The sequence below is a fragment of the Papaver somniferum genome, chromosome 11 (assembly GCF_003573695.1).
Source record: "Papaver somniferum cultivar HN1 chromosome 11, ASM357369v1, whole genome shotgun sequence".
Classification (NCBI taxonomy): Eukaryota; Viridiplantae; Streptophyta; class Magnoliopsida; order Ranunculales; family Papaveraceae; genus Papaver; species Papaver somniferum.
Genome location: NC_039368.1, coordinates 134,196,407 through 134,213,001, shown reverse-complemented (window position 1 = coordinate 134,213,001; position 16,595 = coordinate 134,196,407). Strand labels below are relative to the sequence as shown.

The 16,595-nt window shown below is 36.4% G+C and overlaps 1 protein-coding gene across 3 annotated transcripts; it reads left to right on the top strand.

Moving 5' to 3' along the window:
• The first annotated feature begins 2,301 nt into the window (after positions 1 to 2,301).
• On the top strand, positions 2,302 to 7,215 carry LOC113322084 (G-box-binding factor 3-like). Of its 3 annotated transcripts, none has more exons than XM_026570102.1 (13): positions 2,302 to 2,534; positions 3,464 to 3,587; positions 3,890 to 3,934; positions 4,012 to 4,113; positions 4,265 to 4,345; positions 4,774 to 4,830; positions 4,952 to 5,100; positions 5,219 to 5,273; positions 5,390 to 5,438; positions 5,729 to 5,907; positions 6,121 to 6,198; positions 6,289 to 6,414; positions 6,608 to 7,215. In XM_026570102.1, exons 2-13 carry the CDS (start codon positions 3,522 to 3,524, stop codon positions 6,806 to 6,808), a joined length of 1,188 nt encoding a protein of 395 aa, XP_026425887.1. In that variant the 5' UTR covers positions 2,302 to 2,534; positions 3,464 to 3,521; the 3' UTR covers positions 6,809 to 7,215. The 3 variants fall into 3 exon arrangements, with proteins under 3 accessions (XP_026425887.1, XP_026425888.1, XP_026425889.1); XM_026570103.1 differs by having other exon boundaries at positions 3,392 to 3,587; XM_026570104.1 differs by having other exon boundaries at positions 2,323 to 2,534; positions 5,858 to 5,907.
• The last annotated feature ends 9,380 nt before the right edge of the window (positions 7,216 to 16,595 follow it).

Genomic DNA, 16,595 nt, shown 5'->3' with positions numbered 1-16,595 from the left:
ACTCCCTCTTGAACTGATAAAGATAGGTTGAGCTGCATGTAAAGCCAACTTGAGGCCAGATTTGAAGCCGTAAGATACCATACTTGCTTGAGCCAGGACTTAAAATATCATCAAGCTGCCACCTTAACAAATTTTGACCACACTCCACCCCAAAAGATATTCATCTCTTTCGCGGCTGCCAATCCACGTCAAGTGGGACCCATAAACATCGTGTGCAACACCTAGACACGTCACACTGTCGGAAACCCTAAATTTTAAGATAAAATACCACGTCAGACCCCACACTTCTACAAGTCAAATCTTCACCGTCAAATCAAGAACATCGTATCTGCCGTTCATACATTCCCATGACGTGTATTACAGTCTCTCTGATGTCACACCTCACTACCACCTCATCCCTTTGTCCTTATTGAAAACAAAAAAAACCCTAAAATAATCTAGTCGTACGAAATTACCCCTTGAAAATTATAAAAGGGCATTAAGATCTGACCCAATGAGAGAACAATACGTGTAAGTACCCACGTAGCTATTATTATATTGCCACGTACGTGACATATGAGCTGGATGAAAAATCTTTTTTAGTGGGTCCCACGTTTAAATACTGTAATTCTAGGCTGTCGACACGTCAGTGGACCACGGAGGAAGATTTACCCCCGACAGATAACCTTATTGGTGGGGCCCAACAATTGCCAAAGCCGATAGTTGCGTGAGATGAGGATTATGATCTCGCGGAAGATAGTGATGCGATTTCAGCCGTTGAGTTTGTCAATTGTTGAAAAAGTTTGCAAGTAGGGTCTGTTTATGGTACATGTTGTGCTGTTGGGTGTTATTTGACAACTCAAAGTTGCTCATGATTTTGCACATTCACGACTGTTGCTGTTGTGCACACCGGTAGAAGCTGCATTGTACCTCGGTAGCTCCCCGAAGATAATAATATGCCCCATGACATGTAAATTGCGTTATTATAACACCCTCTTGTAATCCCTAGTGGCGCGTTTGGATACACGTTCGGAACGTGAATGTCTACACAATTAAAGTCCATTTTTCTCTTTTGTGGGAACACTAGAAAAACCAACAACAAACTACATGTGGTAGAACAGTAAACAACTACTTCAAGAACTTGTTAGCAATAGTTTTGAAAAATTCAGTTGACGAGCTATTGAGCCATCCCTTTCGAAATTTTGAAAATCACACACCTCTGTGACTCCTCTTCTTACTTGCACCTGGGAGCGGCGTGTCAAGAGCTTGACCAGCGGATCAGGCATCCGCAGAGCTGGTTCGTCGATCGGTGCCACGGCATGGGCATGTCAGCATGCTTATTTTTGAGTCTCTACTTGTATATCCACAGCAATCTATCTTGGACTCTTGGACCACCAAAGAGTCGATCTTATATTACCGACTTCATTGAGATGGACATTTTGCTGGTTTTAACCGTCTGTCTGTCTGTCTGTCGACTGTGCTTTCACATATGTCCACGATGCACCAACGCGTGTCAAGGGGAACGGATGGCTGAGATGTAAAGATCAAAGGTGGTGATGTGTCAGATTGTAAGTGTGGTTGGTGATTAGAAAAAGACAGCCCTAAATACTAATTACCGAGTTAGCCGGCCCTCTTGTAGCAAAATACTAGAACACCCTTGTTAACAAATTCCAAAGTGGTTCTAATCAACAACCTACATATGTTAGAATTTTAATTTGCATATGTTAGCCCATTATTGTTTTTTTTGCATCCCTAAATTTTTTTTTTTTTGCTCCCGTAACAAATTTTTGCACCACATCCCATAGTTCTTGGCTCCGCCCATGCCTAGAGCTGATTAGGCTATCCACACAGGAACATAGCTGACATCACCCTATTCACCAACAAACGGCACCGCTATAACCCCAAGGCCATTTCCGTAACTTGATATTCACTAATCCTCCAATTAAAATAATCACCCTCCTAGGGGTCACTAAACAAAGCGTATCTTTCGTAATTAAAGAACTAGATCCAATCACGACCCTTCTTCCGGACGTGAAACCTCCATTTCAATCCCATTAATAAAAAACTCCACGTAAGCCACATGATGATCTGAGAGAAATTAGCTGGACCCCGAAAATAAAGACATTTTTTATAACTTACACGTGTACGGATGTCATTAAATATAATATCAAATTAATTACAATTCAATACCAGCCATTGGTTCACGAAATAAATACGTATATATACATCGTGTATTATACAGTCGGATTTACACACACGTGTCCTTATGACGTGGCATCTTGTTGCCCTGTCTTTCTTCAAAAACCAAAACTCTCCTCTCCTTCTCTGCAATTGAGTTTTTTGTTTTTTATTTTCTGTGTTCTTTCTTCGGAGAAAAAAGAGAGAAATTTAGTGGAATGTTGAAGGTTTTTGGCATGATTTCCTGATAAGGGGTTTTATTTTTAGTTGATTTCTGATAAGGGGGTGCTATTTACAGTTGAAGAAGAGGAGGAAGAATTTTTTTTTTTTATTGGGTGAAGTCAGAAGTGGGTTTTTGAAGTTCATCAGAGCTGCAGGTATTTTTTATTTATCTTTGATTTTTATTTGTTTTTTTTTAATATTTTTATTTAACTTGGATGAAGAATTTGAGATTTTGAATGTGGAACTAAGATGGGTTTTTGATGAATTTGGGATTTTATGAACTGATTTGGTATTTTGGAATCTGGGTTTGTGAGGGTTTTTAATGATCTTATTAGATTATATCAGTGAAATATGAAAAAATTAAGCTGAAGAATGAATTTAGGGTGGAAAATTGAAAACAATTAAGAAGATAAAATTAGGGTTATAAAAAAAAGGGGGACTGATCTTGTTTTCAGTCTGTTAAGTTAAAATTAGGGGTAGGTATTCTGGTTTAAGTAGGAGGTTAAAGTTGTCATTTCAATTGATAAACTTGATTTGCTTATCCTGTTCTGGTTTGGGTCCATGCCTTGTTTGTTGCTTCTCTGGTGTAGGAAATGACATGTATACCCTTTTGTTGTTTGTGTTTTGAATCTTGATTACCCACTTTAGATCTACTTATCTAATAGCAGTTATGTGGTTTAATTTCTTTTTAGGAAGACTTTTGATTAGCTAATTATCTGTTAGTTGGGTATAAATTGGTTAAAACTTGTAGTTTGGTGTGATTTAGGTTGGCGTTGACATGATTCTGTGACTCACCATAAAATTGCTACTTACCTGGTTTGATTGGTTAAACTGTGGATTTTTAGTGTATTTTCAGACCCGGTCATGGTGGTTTAACTACCAATATGTTTCTATAGAAGCTAGTACATGGTTAACTTCCCTCCAAAAGCGTATGTCTTTGCGTATTTATTGTGCACAATTCTTTTATGGAAGCAATGTTATTTTTTAATTGGTTGTTGTAATTGGAGTTCAGGTAATCTCCAAGTGCTATAAGCGGATTATTATTGTGGTCTGAAAAGCTTTGGTTAATTACCTTTTGATGCAGCTGGAAGTAGGGACTTTTCTTTACATTGAAACTTCAATAGTCAAATTAGAACTTCACCATGGGAAGTAGTGAAGCTGAGACAACGCCATCCAAGTCTGAAAAAGAGTCTTCGCCTACTACACAAGTGAGTTGATAAATCAATAGACATTTCCGTATGTTCTGTATTGATCGAGTTTATTGAATATTTTGGACATCTGTTATTTGATGAATGTGGGGAACATGTGAAGATCATGTTTGAATGCATTTGAATTTAAGTGGTATTGAGACTTTGATTATCACCGAAGATCTTTAAATCTTCATCACCAAAAATGAATTTATCCAGTAGTCTTATAAAAATGTTGACCTTTTTGGGTGGATTAAAAGTCTTTTTGATCAAGTCAACTTTTCAAAGTACTTGAATGGGTTGCAACTTTTTTCTTTTTGCAGGAGCAGACTAGCATGCCCGCGTATCCTAACTGGGCAGCGATGCAGGTAACTTTTTTCTGCATATCCATTAGATTTTATAGGGATTCGACAAGTATAGTAGCTCATTATCCATATTATTTCAGGCTTATTATCCTCCTGGAATGGCTATGCCTCCTCCTCCATACTATAATCCCGCAGTTGGATCAGGTCATCCTCCTCCCCCTTTTATGTGGGGCGCACCTCAGGTAATCCTTATTTTCTATAGCCGCAAAAAACCCTTGCTTCTTGGTATTTTGTCCTTGCCCTATAGCATCTTTATTAGTAGTACCAGTTTAATGTGAGTGTAATTGCTAGGGAATCTTGACCGATTGTTTGTTCTTTTTCTTATGTTCTCAGGGTATGATGCCGCCATATGGGTCACCTTATGGACCAATTTATGCACACGGAGGTGTTTATGCCCATCCTTCAGTTGCTCCTGTAAGTTCTCTTCATAAGAAAATGTGTTTAGTCTTGTACCCTGAAGAAGCATCCTTCACGAGTTCTTTCTGATCCAGCAGATCTTGTGGAAGATATGCAGTACGTAGGAGTGTCCCCATTGTTGTTGAATTGTTTCCCCTTTTTTAAACCGAGGCTCAGTTTTCCAACCATAGGGCAACCTTCCACTTTGGGCTGTCAATCTAATTGCTTTATCGAAGCTTAACTTTAACCTCTAGTCGAGCAAATTGCATTTTAACTACTTACGATCATTCCCTATTCATGCAAATAGTAACTTTGATAAGCTAATGGTTAAATACAGTGATACATCAATTGGAAATCCTTCTACTAAAATATAGCAGTCTTAGTAGGAATTATATCAATATGTAGTTAAAGCTCCTGTAACAGCTCCCTAATTTTTTGTATGTCAGGGGGCTCATTCTCAAGGTCCTACAGTTTCAGCATCTCCTGTTGGAGGCGAGGCCACGGTATGTAATTCATCTTTGCTTGCTTCACATGGAAATTTTATATGAGGGGGGATTAATGGGGAGTTAGTTCTTTCTGAATTGTTAGGGCAATTGGACCTTATTATCAATAATTGTGATGTAGGTGGCTACTCCTCTGAGTGTGACAACACCTGCGAAGTCATCAAGTAATAAAGAACAGGGTTTAATGAAGAAGCTGAAAGGGTTCGACGGGCTTGTAGTTACACTAGGAAATGGTGATGCGAATGGTGGGAGTGGTGATATGTCACACAGGTTTGTTCATTTAATCATTTAATTGGTTCTCTGGATGGAATGGATATAATGAAGTATCTTTTAACACAAGCCATCCAGTAACTTTCTAACACTTACTGCTCTATGGCCATGGATACAGCGGGGACTATAAGACTGATGGTTCCAGTGATGGAAGTGATGGAAACACTGCAAGAGTAAGATTTATTCTTCCTTCCCCGTGGGCACTTTTTATCAACCCTTAAGTTACATTAATTTTACTATACTTATTATCAGTGGAAAATTTTAATCTTTTAATTTAATTCTATTTTAGAAGCAACAACCAAGGAGAAAAAGAAGTTGCGACGACATGACATCCACAGGTAAGATGGAATTCTCTACCTACGTATATATGATGATAAATCTTTTTTTTTTATTCGACAAATAGCATGCCCAGCTTTTCCTGGGTTTATAGCCTGTCCCTATTTTTCTGGTGGAATCATAGCTTAGTGGCATTTTCCTTCTCATTTTGTTCATCTTATGTCTAGAATTCTATGTTACCTGAGTTGACTTGGAATTCTTTCTTTTGCCTTTCCCTCTTGTGTTCTCATGTTCATTTTGTAAAGTTGTGTTGGATCAATTGTTTTTTGAATGTTTGGGGTAATATTGACAGGTGAGGATGAAAAAATAGCTAATTTCAAGTCCGGCGAAGAGGGTGCAACCGTTGTGGGAACTCCAGTAGGAACTCTGCCTTCAACTATTGTAACATCAAATGCCATAACTACTTTTCCTCCTGCATCAGGTGCGGAGGTGTCAAAGCATGAGGGAGTGCCTTCTGATCTCTGGGTGAAGGTACAATTTTATAAATCTTTCTTTGCTCATGCCTGTTGACCGTGCTAAATATTCATGAAGTTCTATACTCATTGGTGTCGCTTGTAAAGCAGCATAGTTGTTTCTAGGTTGAGCAAGTGGGATCTACCAAATCCCCTCGACTTTTGGACTGCAGCTTTGGGTTGAATAAGAAAGTAGTTTTCTTATCACTTGCATTGTCCATTGTTTATTCAGAGCGAACGGGAGCTGAAACGTGAGAGAAGGAAACAGTCTAACAGAGAATCAGCTCGAAGGTCAAGGTTGAGGAAGCAGGTAAATGGAACATTCTAATGTTCTTTTAAATTATATTTGCACGAGCATTGTTGGATCTGTTTTATCAAACTTTCTTTCTGTTCTTCCCAGGCTGAGACTGAAGAACTGGCAACCAAAGTGGAAGCATTGAATGTTGAGAACATGTCTCTTAAATCTGAAATCAGCCGATTGACAGAGAAATCAGAGAAGCTGAGGCTCGAAAACGCTGCCATCATGGTACCCCTCCTTTTCCACATCGCTCTACAATTAATTTTATTGTATATTCTGTGTTTGCATCATGATCAAATTTAAGTGCACAATAGTGTAATTATGTTCGTCATTCTAGATCTTTTACCCTCTTTTATAAGTTTAAAGATTTCACCGTTCTGTTCATCATATATTTGATCTCATATGGTGTTATATCTTACAGGAGAAACTGAAAAATGCACAATCCAGTAACATGGTAATTGAAGAAGCCGCCCAACCAATCAGTACTGAGAACTTCTTAGCCAGAGTAAACAACAACTCCTCACAACAGGAGAGCGAGGTTCAAGAAAACTCTAATTCCGGAACCAAACTGCATCAGCTTTTAGAATCAAGTCCTAGAACTGACGCTGTCGCTGCAGGCTGATAATAATAACATCAGGAATGTTATGCAGAATGAGGCTTTGGGTTTATTTTTCTTCCCCCCCTCTCCTCAACTTGATTTCTAATTTTACTATAAAAGTACAAAAATTACAAGTGTGGTTTTACTCCTTTTTAACAGTAATTCAGTAGGGTTCGTATAGGAAGTGACCGAGAAAAGTGATGGGTTGATCGGCTTCGAAGGGGTGTTATATAGAGCTTATTTGACAACGATGGAACCATTGTAGGTTATCTATATTTGTATGTTTACTAGGGTATGGTTTTGGATTGTTTTTGTCATTGCAGAATATGATCTTGTTAACTTATTATTAGATGTACAATATGAAGAAGAAAAATTTGTACCCAATACAGTTTATTGGCATGGTATGCTAGATTAATTTTATTACTGCCAAATTCATTCCAACCCACATTAATATGAAGAAGAAAAATGTAAATCCACATTCCCAACCTATCTTGTAAAAGGCACCCTTGTCCCTTGGAAAAAAGGCACCCAAGGCGCCAAAGTGTGGCCAACTTTGTCGTTTCCTAAATTTTTTTTTCCTCAACGCCTAAGTGCGCCTAACATAGTTGTTCGTTTCTTAATCTTTTTCCTCAACGCCTAAGCGCGCCTAATATAACATAGTTTCCAACTTAATCCATGTTGGGGTAAAGAAAAATTGAACGTTTTTACTCTTAATTAAGTCTAAACTGAAGATTGTGCTTGCAATGCTGCTGGAAAAATATGCCAACATGGGACCAAGCCCAGTTGTATTGAAGTCGGTGAGCCCAAACAATATGGACAACAATTAAAAAAAATGATTTTTTAGGGACCATGGTTTTTTTGAGGGGACGATGATTTTATTAGGCCACCTTCCCTATAGTGATAAGGGATGTCCTAAAACGTTGAAATAACTAACCTATCCTTAACCTAATTTAATTTAAAACCAACCTAATAACCACCTATATATATATATATATATATATATATATATAACCACCACTACCGCCCACCACCACCACCTCCGATTATCACCACCACCAACCACCGCCACCACCACCGCCACCTCCGATTATCACCACCACCAACCACCGATTACCACCACCACCTCCTCCCACCACCGCCTATTTAAGAAATGTAACAACATCAATGCAATCACAATTAAGTTCGGTTACATAATAATTTTATCGAGTATAAAAGACGTCAGCCGCAACCTGATTCTGCCATTTGACCACTCCGGAGGTATTTTCCAACAAACCCTTCGCTTTAATTTGATTTTGATTGCTTCAATCGAATAGAAATCATCAAAATAGGGTTTTAATAGGAGTTACAGAGCCATGTTCGGTTAGGTCGATTTTCCAAAAAACCCTAGTTTACTAACCGAACTTCTTGAAAATGAAGAACACGAAGAACAGTTCGGTTCTATTGGATTTAAAACTAAGTCACCGAACTCTCTGTTCGGTTGTTTCGCAAAATAAAATAAAATTACAAAGTAATCAAACTCCACCCTTAGAACCGAAAAAAAAAACAAATCCAGTCTAACCGAACTGTGTTGTTGTGGCCACTATGTTGAGTTCCAAAATAACCGAACTTAGCCAATAGAGTTCGGTTTGTTCGCAAAAAATTTTAAAACTACAAAGTAACCGAACTTAGCCAATAGACGGTGGAACTTCACATTTTTTTTTGTTTGTTAAGTTCGGTAACTTCACAATTTTATCGCAGAAACCGAACTCAAAGTTCGGTTGGTTAGCTGTTAGGTTCAAGTTTGCGAAAGAACCGAACTTTGTAAACTTATATACTCTTATATTACGTAAAGTTCGGTTAGATCAAAATTGCATGCAGTTTGCGAACCAACCGAACTTTGTACACCAAAGTTCGGTTAGTTGAGAACCAACCGAACATAACGTTGTAACTCCTAGAAATTATTAGAGAGTTCGGTAACCTGCGTGTTTGGAACAAGTAACCGAACTACACTTTCAGATGAGTTCGGTTACTTGTTCATCTCACGGGGCAACCGAACTACAATTTCAGATGAGTTCGGTTACTTGTTCTTCATATAAAGTAACAGAATTACAGCTTATCCAGTTCAAATCTGGATCATTTTGAAGATTAACAAATATTCTAGGAGAGGATGGAGATGAAGAATCAGATGAGTTTTCATCATTTGAATAGTCAAACTTAGTGAATTGGATTTTTTTTTATTTTCCATGTTTTTCTCCTTCATCTTCTCTAACTCTACTCTCTCAATAATTCTACTCAACTAATAATAAACCCATCTTTTAATTTAATCTCACTAATTGTTTTTAACTAAATCATTCACTAATCATAACCTAAAATTAATTAAGAGGGTAGATTAGGTATTAAATAAATAACTAAATATGGGGTGACCTAGAATTACTTCTAATGCCTTTACCCAAAATAAAACCATGGTCCCCCCAAAAAAAACCATGGTCCCAAAAAAATCGTTCTAAAAAAAGGGAAAATTATGCTAAGGCCCAACCCATGGATAACCCATAATATGAGGCCCTTAATTAAAAGAAGTTCATATCTAGACCCCGAGTTATTAAAAGACATCCATACCCTTTTATATATTGTCAAGCCCTAAATTAAATAAAGTTTAAATTTAAGCCCAAAATTATTAAATCTAGGCCCAAAATTATTAAAGTACAATGTGAATGTGTAAATAAAAGTTACACATGCATATGACATGTGTATCCAGAAGTTACACATCCATATGGCATGTGTAATTAGAAGTTACACATTAAAAAAAATAGACATAAAAAAGAATGCATACAAAAAAAAGGCATGTATTACTTTAATACTAATTTACAATAATTTCTTAGCATGTGTAACTAGAAGTTACACATGCATCTGCCTAGTGTAATTGAGAGTTACATATGCATCTATCTAGTGTAACTGAGAGTTACACATGCATTTGACTTGTGTATTCAACGTCAACTCCAGTTCCAGCGAGACCAGTACCACAAATAAGCAATTAACTTATGTGAAGTTATCAGAAACCTAAAATATAACAACAAACAAACATGAACCAGTGTCAAAAGAAAAATGCGAAAGAATATTGTTCAATATTTAGGAGAACAACAAAAAATAGTCCATAAGAATGCTTAATATCGATAGCAATGAACAGACATATGAACCAATGGCAACACAAAAATGCAAACAAATATTGTTCAATGTTTAGGAGAAAAACAAATATTGCTTAATGTCGATAGCAATGAACTAGCAGTTACACATGCATCTTGTTAGTGCAACTAGCAGTTACACATGAAATGACTAGTATAGTTGAGAGTTACACATTCAAAGTTCCATACCATATGAATCTAAAAGCAAATTTTCAGGCTGAAAAAATCCATGAATACGTATACCAAATAAATTCACTAGCAACACAACATAAGAAACATAAATGGTCTAAAACTCCAAACACTGAAACTGAAGGGAAATTGGTGGAACCTTCAAATCTCGGTGACTACAAAAATAGATGTGTATGCAATAGTTACACATGCATATGGCATGTGTATGCAATAGTTATAGATGCAATATGAATGTGTAATCAGCAGTCACACATCCATAAAGTTTGTGTATGCCGCAGTTACACATGCATATCAGAGCAAAAGAAGTCGAATCTGTATATCAGAGCAAAAGAAGAAAGTGCCTTATTCTGATGGAAAATAAAAACCAGTCACATCAGATAGATTTTTGAGATTTGCAACAATCTCAAATAATGAAGGAAATTGCTCTTGGCCCTGATTGGTGTTTCAAAACTAAAGAATGGGAAGATTTGAAAGGGAAAGAGGGAAGGGCTTACGCCATCATAAGTAAACTCGACACGTCTTTCATTATCCCAAGATGTGATTTTAGATGCTAGGGCCTCAATCATTGATGCTCCCTCATTGCCTCAACCATTGCTGCTCCAATTAGAACGTGTATCTATAAGTTACACATCTAACTAACTAATAGTTACACATGTAACTAAAAAAGTAAACTAGTATTTACACATCTAACTAACTAGTAATTCAATTATAACGTGTATCTATAAGTTACACATCTAATTAGCATGTGTAAATCGTAGCTACACAGTCATTTAGCATGTGTAACTATTAGTTACACATCTAATTAGCATGTGTAGCTAATAGTTACACATATAATTAGCATGTGTAACTAATAGTTCCACATCCAAAAAAAGTCAGATAACTTACAAAAGAAATCTGTAACCAACCTGATTAAACTCCGGCAAGTCCTCAGCTTCTAGAGCAAAACCCCTTAAGGCAGAAACATAGATTAGTAGAGAACGGTCGCTGAAAGCAAAACTCTGGGATGTCAAAAACATTTGTTGCAATGTTTTCAACATATAGAGGCACAAATGACGAAGCTTCAGTTGTATTTATTTCTTTGTTTCCAATGCTTTTGCAGTCATACCATACTAAGCACATTGCAGCACTGAGAATAAGATCCACGGGATAATCGATCTCGCGCTCAATAACTTGGACTCCTCTCTTCTCCATTACAAGGATCTTCTGGTATGAACTTCTCCTTGATATAAGCATTCTTTATGAAAGTTATGAGTGTTCACTGTAAGAATAAAGTCAGAAAATGAAGGCATCTTTGAATGCAGTTTCTTTGATTCTGGAATGTCATAAGTTGGCAGCGTGAAGCTGCTATTAGCTTTACTACTCGCATGCTCATAAGAATTTACAGGAATGTTGTCCTCCTTCAATGGCATATCCACATGACCTTCAAATTTCTGCCCATTGTCATCCACATTTTGAAATGACATTAATCGAATGATCCCTTCCTACAATATGAGACAGTGCACTAGTAAGAAGCAAGTTAAGTTTAGAGAAAAATTGAAATCAGAAACTCTCAAGGAACTGCAAAGCTCAATAAGAGAATCCTTAAATCCAAGAGAGCCAAACATGTGGCATATACTGAAAACAGTATAGACCACAAACTGAACCATTGAATGTACATGACACTTCAATAGATTACTCTAGTCTAGAGCATAGAAATAAGATGACCTTATATGTAACAAATTGCATTGAAGATGCTAGATCTAAAGTACAAAACATGTGGCATATACTAAATTTGAAGGTTGAGTTGCATAATTTTGTCAGATAAGATTCTTAGGAAGTTAATTCCTATAAATTCAGGAAAAAACTCTCAATTCAAACACTCAACACCAGAGATCAACTCAACTGCAGTTGCAGATCAACTCTGACATTCATTAAATCAAGCCTAAACATTCATCTAAAGTTTATCAATTCATTAAATCAAGCCTAAATATTTATTAATTCTGAAAAACACCATCACTGATTTCAAAATCCTCCTCCAAACCTGCTCCAATACCACCATCGCCTCCTCATCCTCCTATAGAACCTGCACCAGCACCACCAACACCACCAGACCAATTCATATGAACTCGAAAATTAAGAGTAGATGAAATTCAAATCAAATCTATGTAACAGAGACGATAATTCGTTGATATTGAATCTCAAATCAGTTTTTACATCGTAGCTATAAATTAAGATTTACGATTTTGACGAAGAACAATTCTGGAATTTTTGTTCAAAATTCTTCAAAAAAAATCCAGACCAAAACAACAGAGTCGGTAGCCGATCGTATATCCATGCTTCGGTTTCGATTAGGATAAAGTTAATTGAAAAGAATACGTGGATTTAGGTTTTGAAATCCCTAACATCATTTTCTGAAATTTGTTTCTGAAATCAATTAGCTAAAATCTCTAAATAAGAGAAGGTGATACTTATCTACGTAATGATGCTCATATTTCTCATGATTGAAGATCTAAACTCTAATCAGGGATCAGATAAAGAAAATCGAGATTAATTTTCATATTTTTTTTTCAAATCCTTTAAAATCAAACCTCAGAAACTTTGAAATTTACTCGAAATCGAACTAAAAAGCATATGGAAAGATTAAGCTTACTTTTCGATTCGTTTCTATTGATGTTTCTCTGCAGTTTCTCTGATCTTCAGTCTACGAAGCTCTGGAACGAAAAGAGAAAATTTTACAAATGATTTGGTTCAGCTTCTATTACTCACATTATATCCTGAAGGGTAATATTGGTATTAAACAAATCGGATGACCTTATCTAATGAGAAATTTTTAAAATGAAGCCCTAAAATTAAAAGTATGGGGCCTAGAAATATCAAAATCTGAAAGAATGGAGTCGACAGTGAAGGATCCATTTAGTGTGACTTCTATATGTTGAACCCACATAATAGGGGGTTGTAGTAGTTTTCACTAAAAAAAAGACTGATTTTATTACCACATTGACTTTATTACCACCCATACAAGGTACATACACATTGATTTTATTACCACACATACAAGGTACATACACATTGATTTTACCACACATATGGCCCATAATCCGCGGATTCAACAGGGACCCACCGTATTTTTACGGATGGATGGCCGCACTGTTTGTCAATGGGTTGGATGCGGATAAAGTTTTTGAAATCCAAGGGTTGGGCCCGAATGCAACTTTGAAAATCCGTTTGGACATCCATACCCGTTAAATTAAGGACAGTTATGTAGTTCTTAGAAAATACGTAGATAGTTTAGGAATTTTTAAGGTGTTTGCTTGGAGCGTTGTCCATGACACATTTATATTTGTATACATATATATAGAGTGTGTAGGTTTTATAAGTAATCACCTATATTCGTTTTCTTTCTTCATTATAAATTTTAAATCAAATAAATTCATTGATTATCCATACCCAATCCGCTTATTCGTGCATCTATTGGATGCAAAGCCCTTGGATGTTGGACTGGATGTGGATGCCAAACTTAAAGTCCGTAATGACTTGGATGAGTTCGAAACCGACCCATGCTCGCACCTAATTGCCTGTGGGACCCTTTTTTTTTTTTTTTAGGGAATGCTTGACAGCTAGGCAGAGTGACCGGCAGAAGTACACCTGAAGCTTCTGCTAATTACTAATGAGTTGCATTGATTCATGTATAGTCTGGTGTGCATCCACATGTGGATTAGCTTGCGGTGCTGCACATTCGATTATACACTCAGCGGTATTGGTGACACGAATGATTAAGTCAAAGTCTGTTCAAATATGAAATCACATCGATTTTATTACCACAGATACAAGGTACATACACATTGATTTTACCACACAACTTCAGTGTAGTTGTAGTGGTAAAATCCGAAGACAATTGGCAATATCTAAGGAGTCAAAGTTATCGAGATAGGATAAGAGCGAAGCACTAGATATTCTCTGAGGGACAAATATAGTAACCAAGATATCTACGAAATCAATCCAGAAGATAGACACGTGAAAAGTAAATGGAAAAATCAACGGTTGAATTTGATATGAGAGACCAAACATTAAATACTATTGTCAGAGCACACACAACGTAACCAGAAGACCAAAATGGTATGGGCAATCATCACTTCGGAAGAAGAAGAAAGGCTATTGGGAATAACATATTGGGAGATTGGGTCACACTACCCAATGAAATTTCAGCAACACTGATACGTATGTTTAACACAATAATATGGTTGTATGAGCATTTCGCCTAAAAGCACCTATATAGAATAATTACGTTCTGAAAGAGAGAGAGCGAGGAGAAACAAACTAAGAAGTGATCTTGAGAGAGTCATAGCGTAGCTTTACAACTTGTCATCCTCATAAACTCAAACAAGAAAAACTCTTTCACCCCATTGACGTCGGTAATCATGTCGATTTTGATACTGTATTTCTTTGGTTCTGATTTAGTTCTTTGTTAATCTTATTGAATGTTAGAAGCTACATTTTCTACAACTATATTTTAGCGTTAGAAACATGGATGTTTTACGTCTTGTTGAAATAATCCAAGAAAAAGGTAACACAGTCTGAATTCTTTCTTGTGGTGTGTCACAAGTCATAGATGCTCAACCAGGTCACAAAACTTACACGCTGCATCGAAGATACTTTTGAAACCATGGATAGTTTTTTTTTTTTTAGTTTTAATCTCTTAGGATAAGGGGGTAGAAATCCTAGATTCATTATCCATTAATTTCGAGAAACCACACCGTTCGTAATAAGTTTTTCTGGATGATTCATATTTATACCCTTCGTAATTGCTAGAGATCTTAACACCATGCTTCTTGAGAAGTTAATTTTGAGAGAGGGAAAGTTTACAACATGGAGAGAGAAAAAAATTCCTGCATTTTTGTAATTATTTTTGACTTTTACGGTCATCGGAAAAGAACATCACTTCACCAAAAGTTAACTGCACAAAACCTTGTAATTGCCCGTGACATTCTTTTCCAACAAAAACCTTGGGGCACTAGCACTGACAATTGGTTAGAAACCACCAGACCTTGGGATTAGCATGAGACAAAAAGAACTTTCATTTTTCTTTAAAATACTTGGCGAAATTATATCGAAATGGGGTGTTGATTATGATTCTGATTCCGGATGTGTTAGAACATTGCTCGGTCGAACTCGCAAGCGTTGCTATCTCAAGCTTGTTGTCAAATTTAGTTGCCAAAACTATAAGTCTTGATTTGTAGTTTACTTATAGTTAGGACACTAGTGGAAAATAATAAAAAAAAAAGTCTGCCAGAAAAAGCCTTACAATGACTAAAAACGGCTGCTCCTGGGAGCCCTAAATTGGTAGTCTTATATTCTTGAGCTCATCTATCACTCAAAAGTCTATCTACTCTATCTCCTATTTGAGACTTGAGCTCATCTATCACTCAAAATTCTATTTACTCTATCTCCTATCTGAGACAAAAGTCGTATATCTATATAGACTTCGATTATACATATTTGATATTTCGAGCTAAGTTTAACTCGCTTACATATTTCTCGAAATATGTGTTGGTAAGTTTTCGCTTTAACCAAGTTCATCTTATATTCTTGATGAAAGTCAAAATATGATCATGTCAAAATTGCCTGGTAACATCTTACATGATTTGTGTGAGACAGTCATTTGATGTAGACTTGAAATGTTTTGTATTGATCATTCGATCACTTGAAAATTTCTTTGAAGATAATAATTTGTGTGCGACAGCTATTGTCGTTTTCTAAGAATGTTTCAATGATTGAAATGGAAGTTTAGAACATTTAACCATGATTGGATATAGCACAGTATGCGTACTTATATGCTAAACTGTTGCATGTTATTCCAAGTCCGGGAACCATAGTATGCATATCCGTATGCGTACTAGTTGGTTAATGAAAGTCCGGGAACTTAGTATGCATACCCATATGCGTACTGGCGTAAAGTTCATGTCCGTAGATTCAACTGAGTTTGGAGGTATGCATACCCGTTCGCATACTGGCGAACCTAAATTAAGTCTGACCACTTAAGTATGCGTACCCGTTTGCATACTTGAGTAGATTATGTTCTAAAATCGGTTTGTTGACGAACTAATACATTTATATATTAAGGAATTCAATCTTTTGCAGACCGTGACTATAATGTTCATGAATTGATTCGAGTGAACCAAAATTGATTTTTCTTCAATTGTGTCTTGTATACTTTTATGAGAATATAAACAATTGAATAAATCTAGACCTAGTTTCTTTTGAGTCATTTGAACTAGTTATGGTTAAGATGAATAAGGTTGATATGAAAGTGTTCATAGGGATAACTTCGGTTATCTATTGTTGAGCCAACAAGGTGCACACGTTTAGGTACGGTTACTCATATGTATATGAAGTCACTTTTCATTTGTGTGTAACAAGATAATTAAGTTCGATCTAACGGTTGAAAGATATTAGCTTGAGTCTAATCAGGTTTTCATCTAACGGTG

Excerpts from the sequence above, each read along its gene's own strand:
- LOC113322084 (XM_026570102.1), top strand. The coding sequence starts at position 3,522 with ATGGGAAGTAGTGAAGCTGAGACAACGCCATCCAAGTCTGAAAAAGAG. Across the intron at positions 3,935-4,011 it reads CTAACTGGGCAGCGATGCAG|GCTTATTATCCTCCTGGAAT; the intron begins GTAACTTTTTTC and ends ATATTATTTCAG. Across the intron at positions 4,831-4,951 it reads CTGTTGGAGGCGAGGCCACG|GTGGCTACTCCTCTGAGTGT; the intron begins GTATGTAATTCA and ends ATTGTGATGTAG.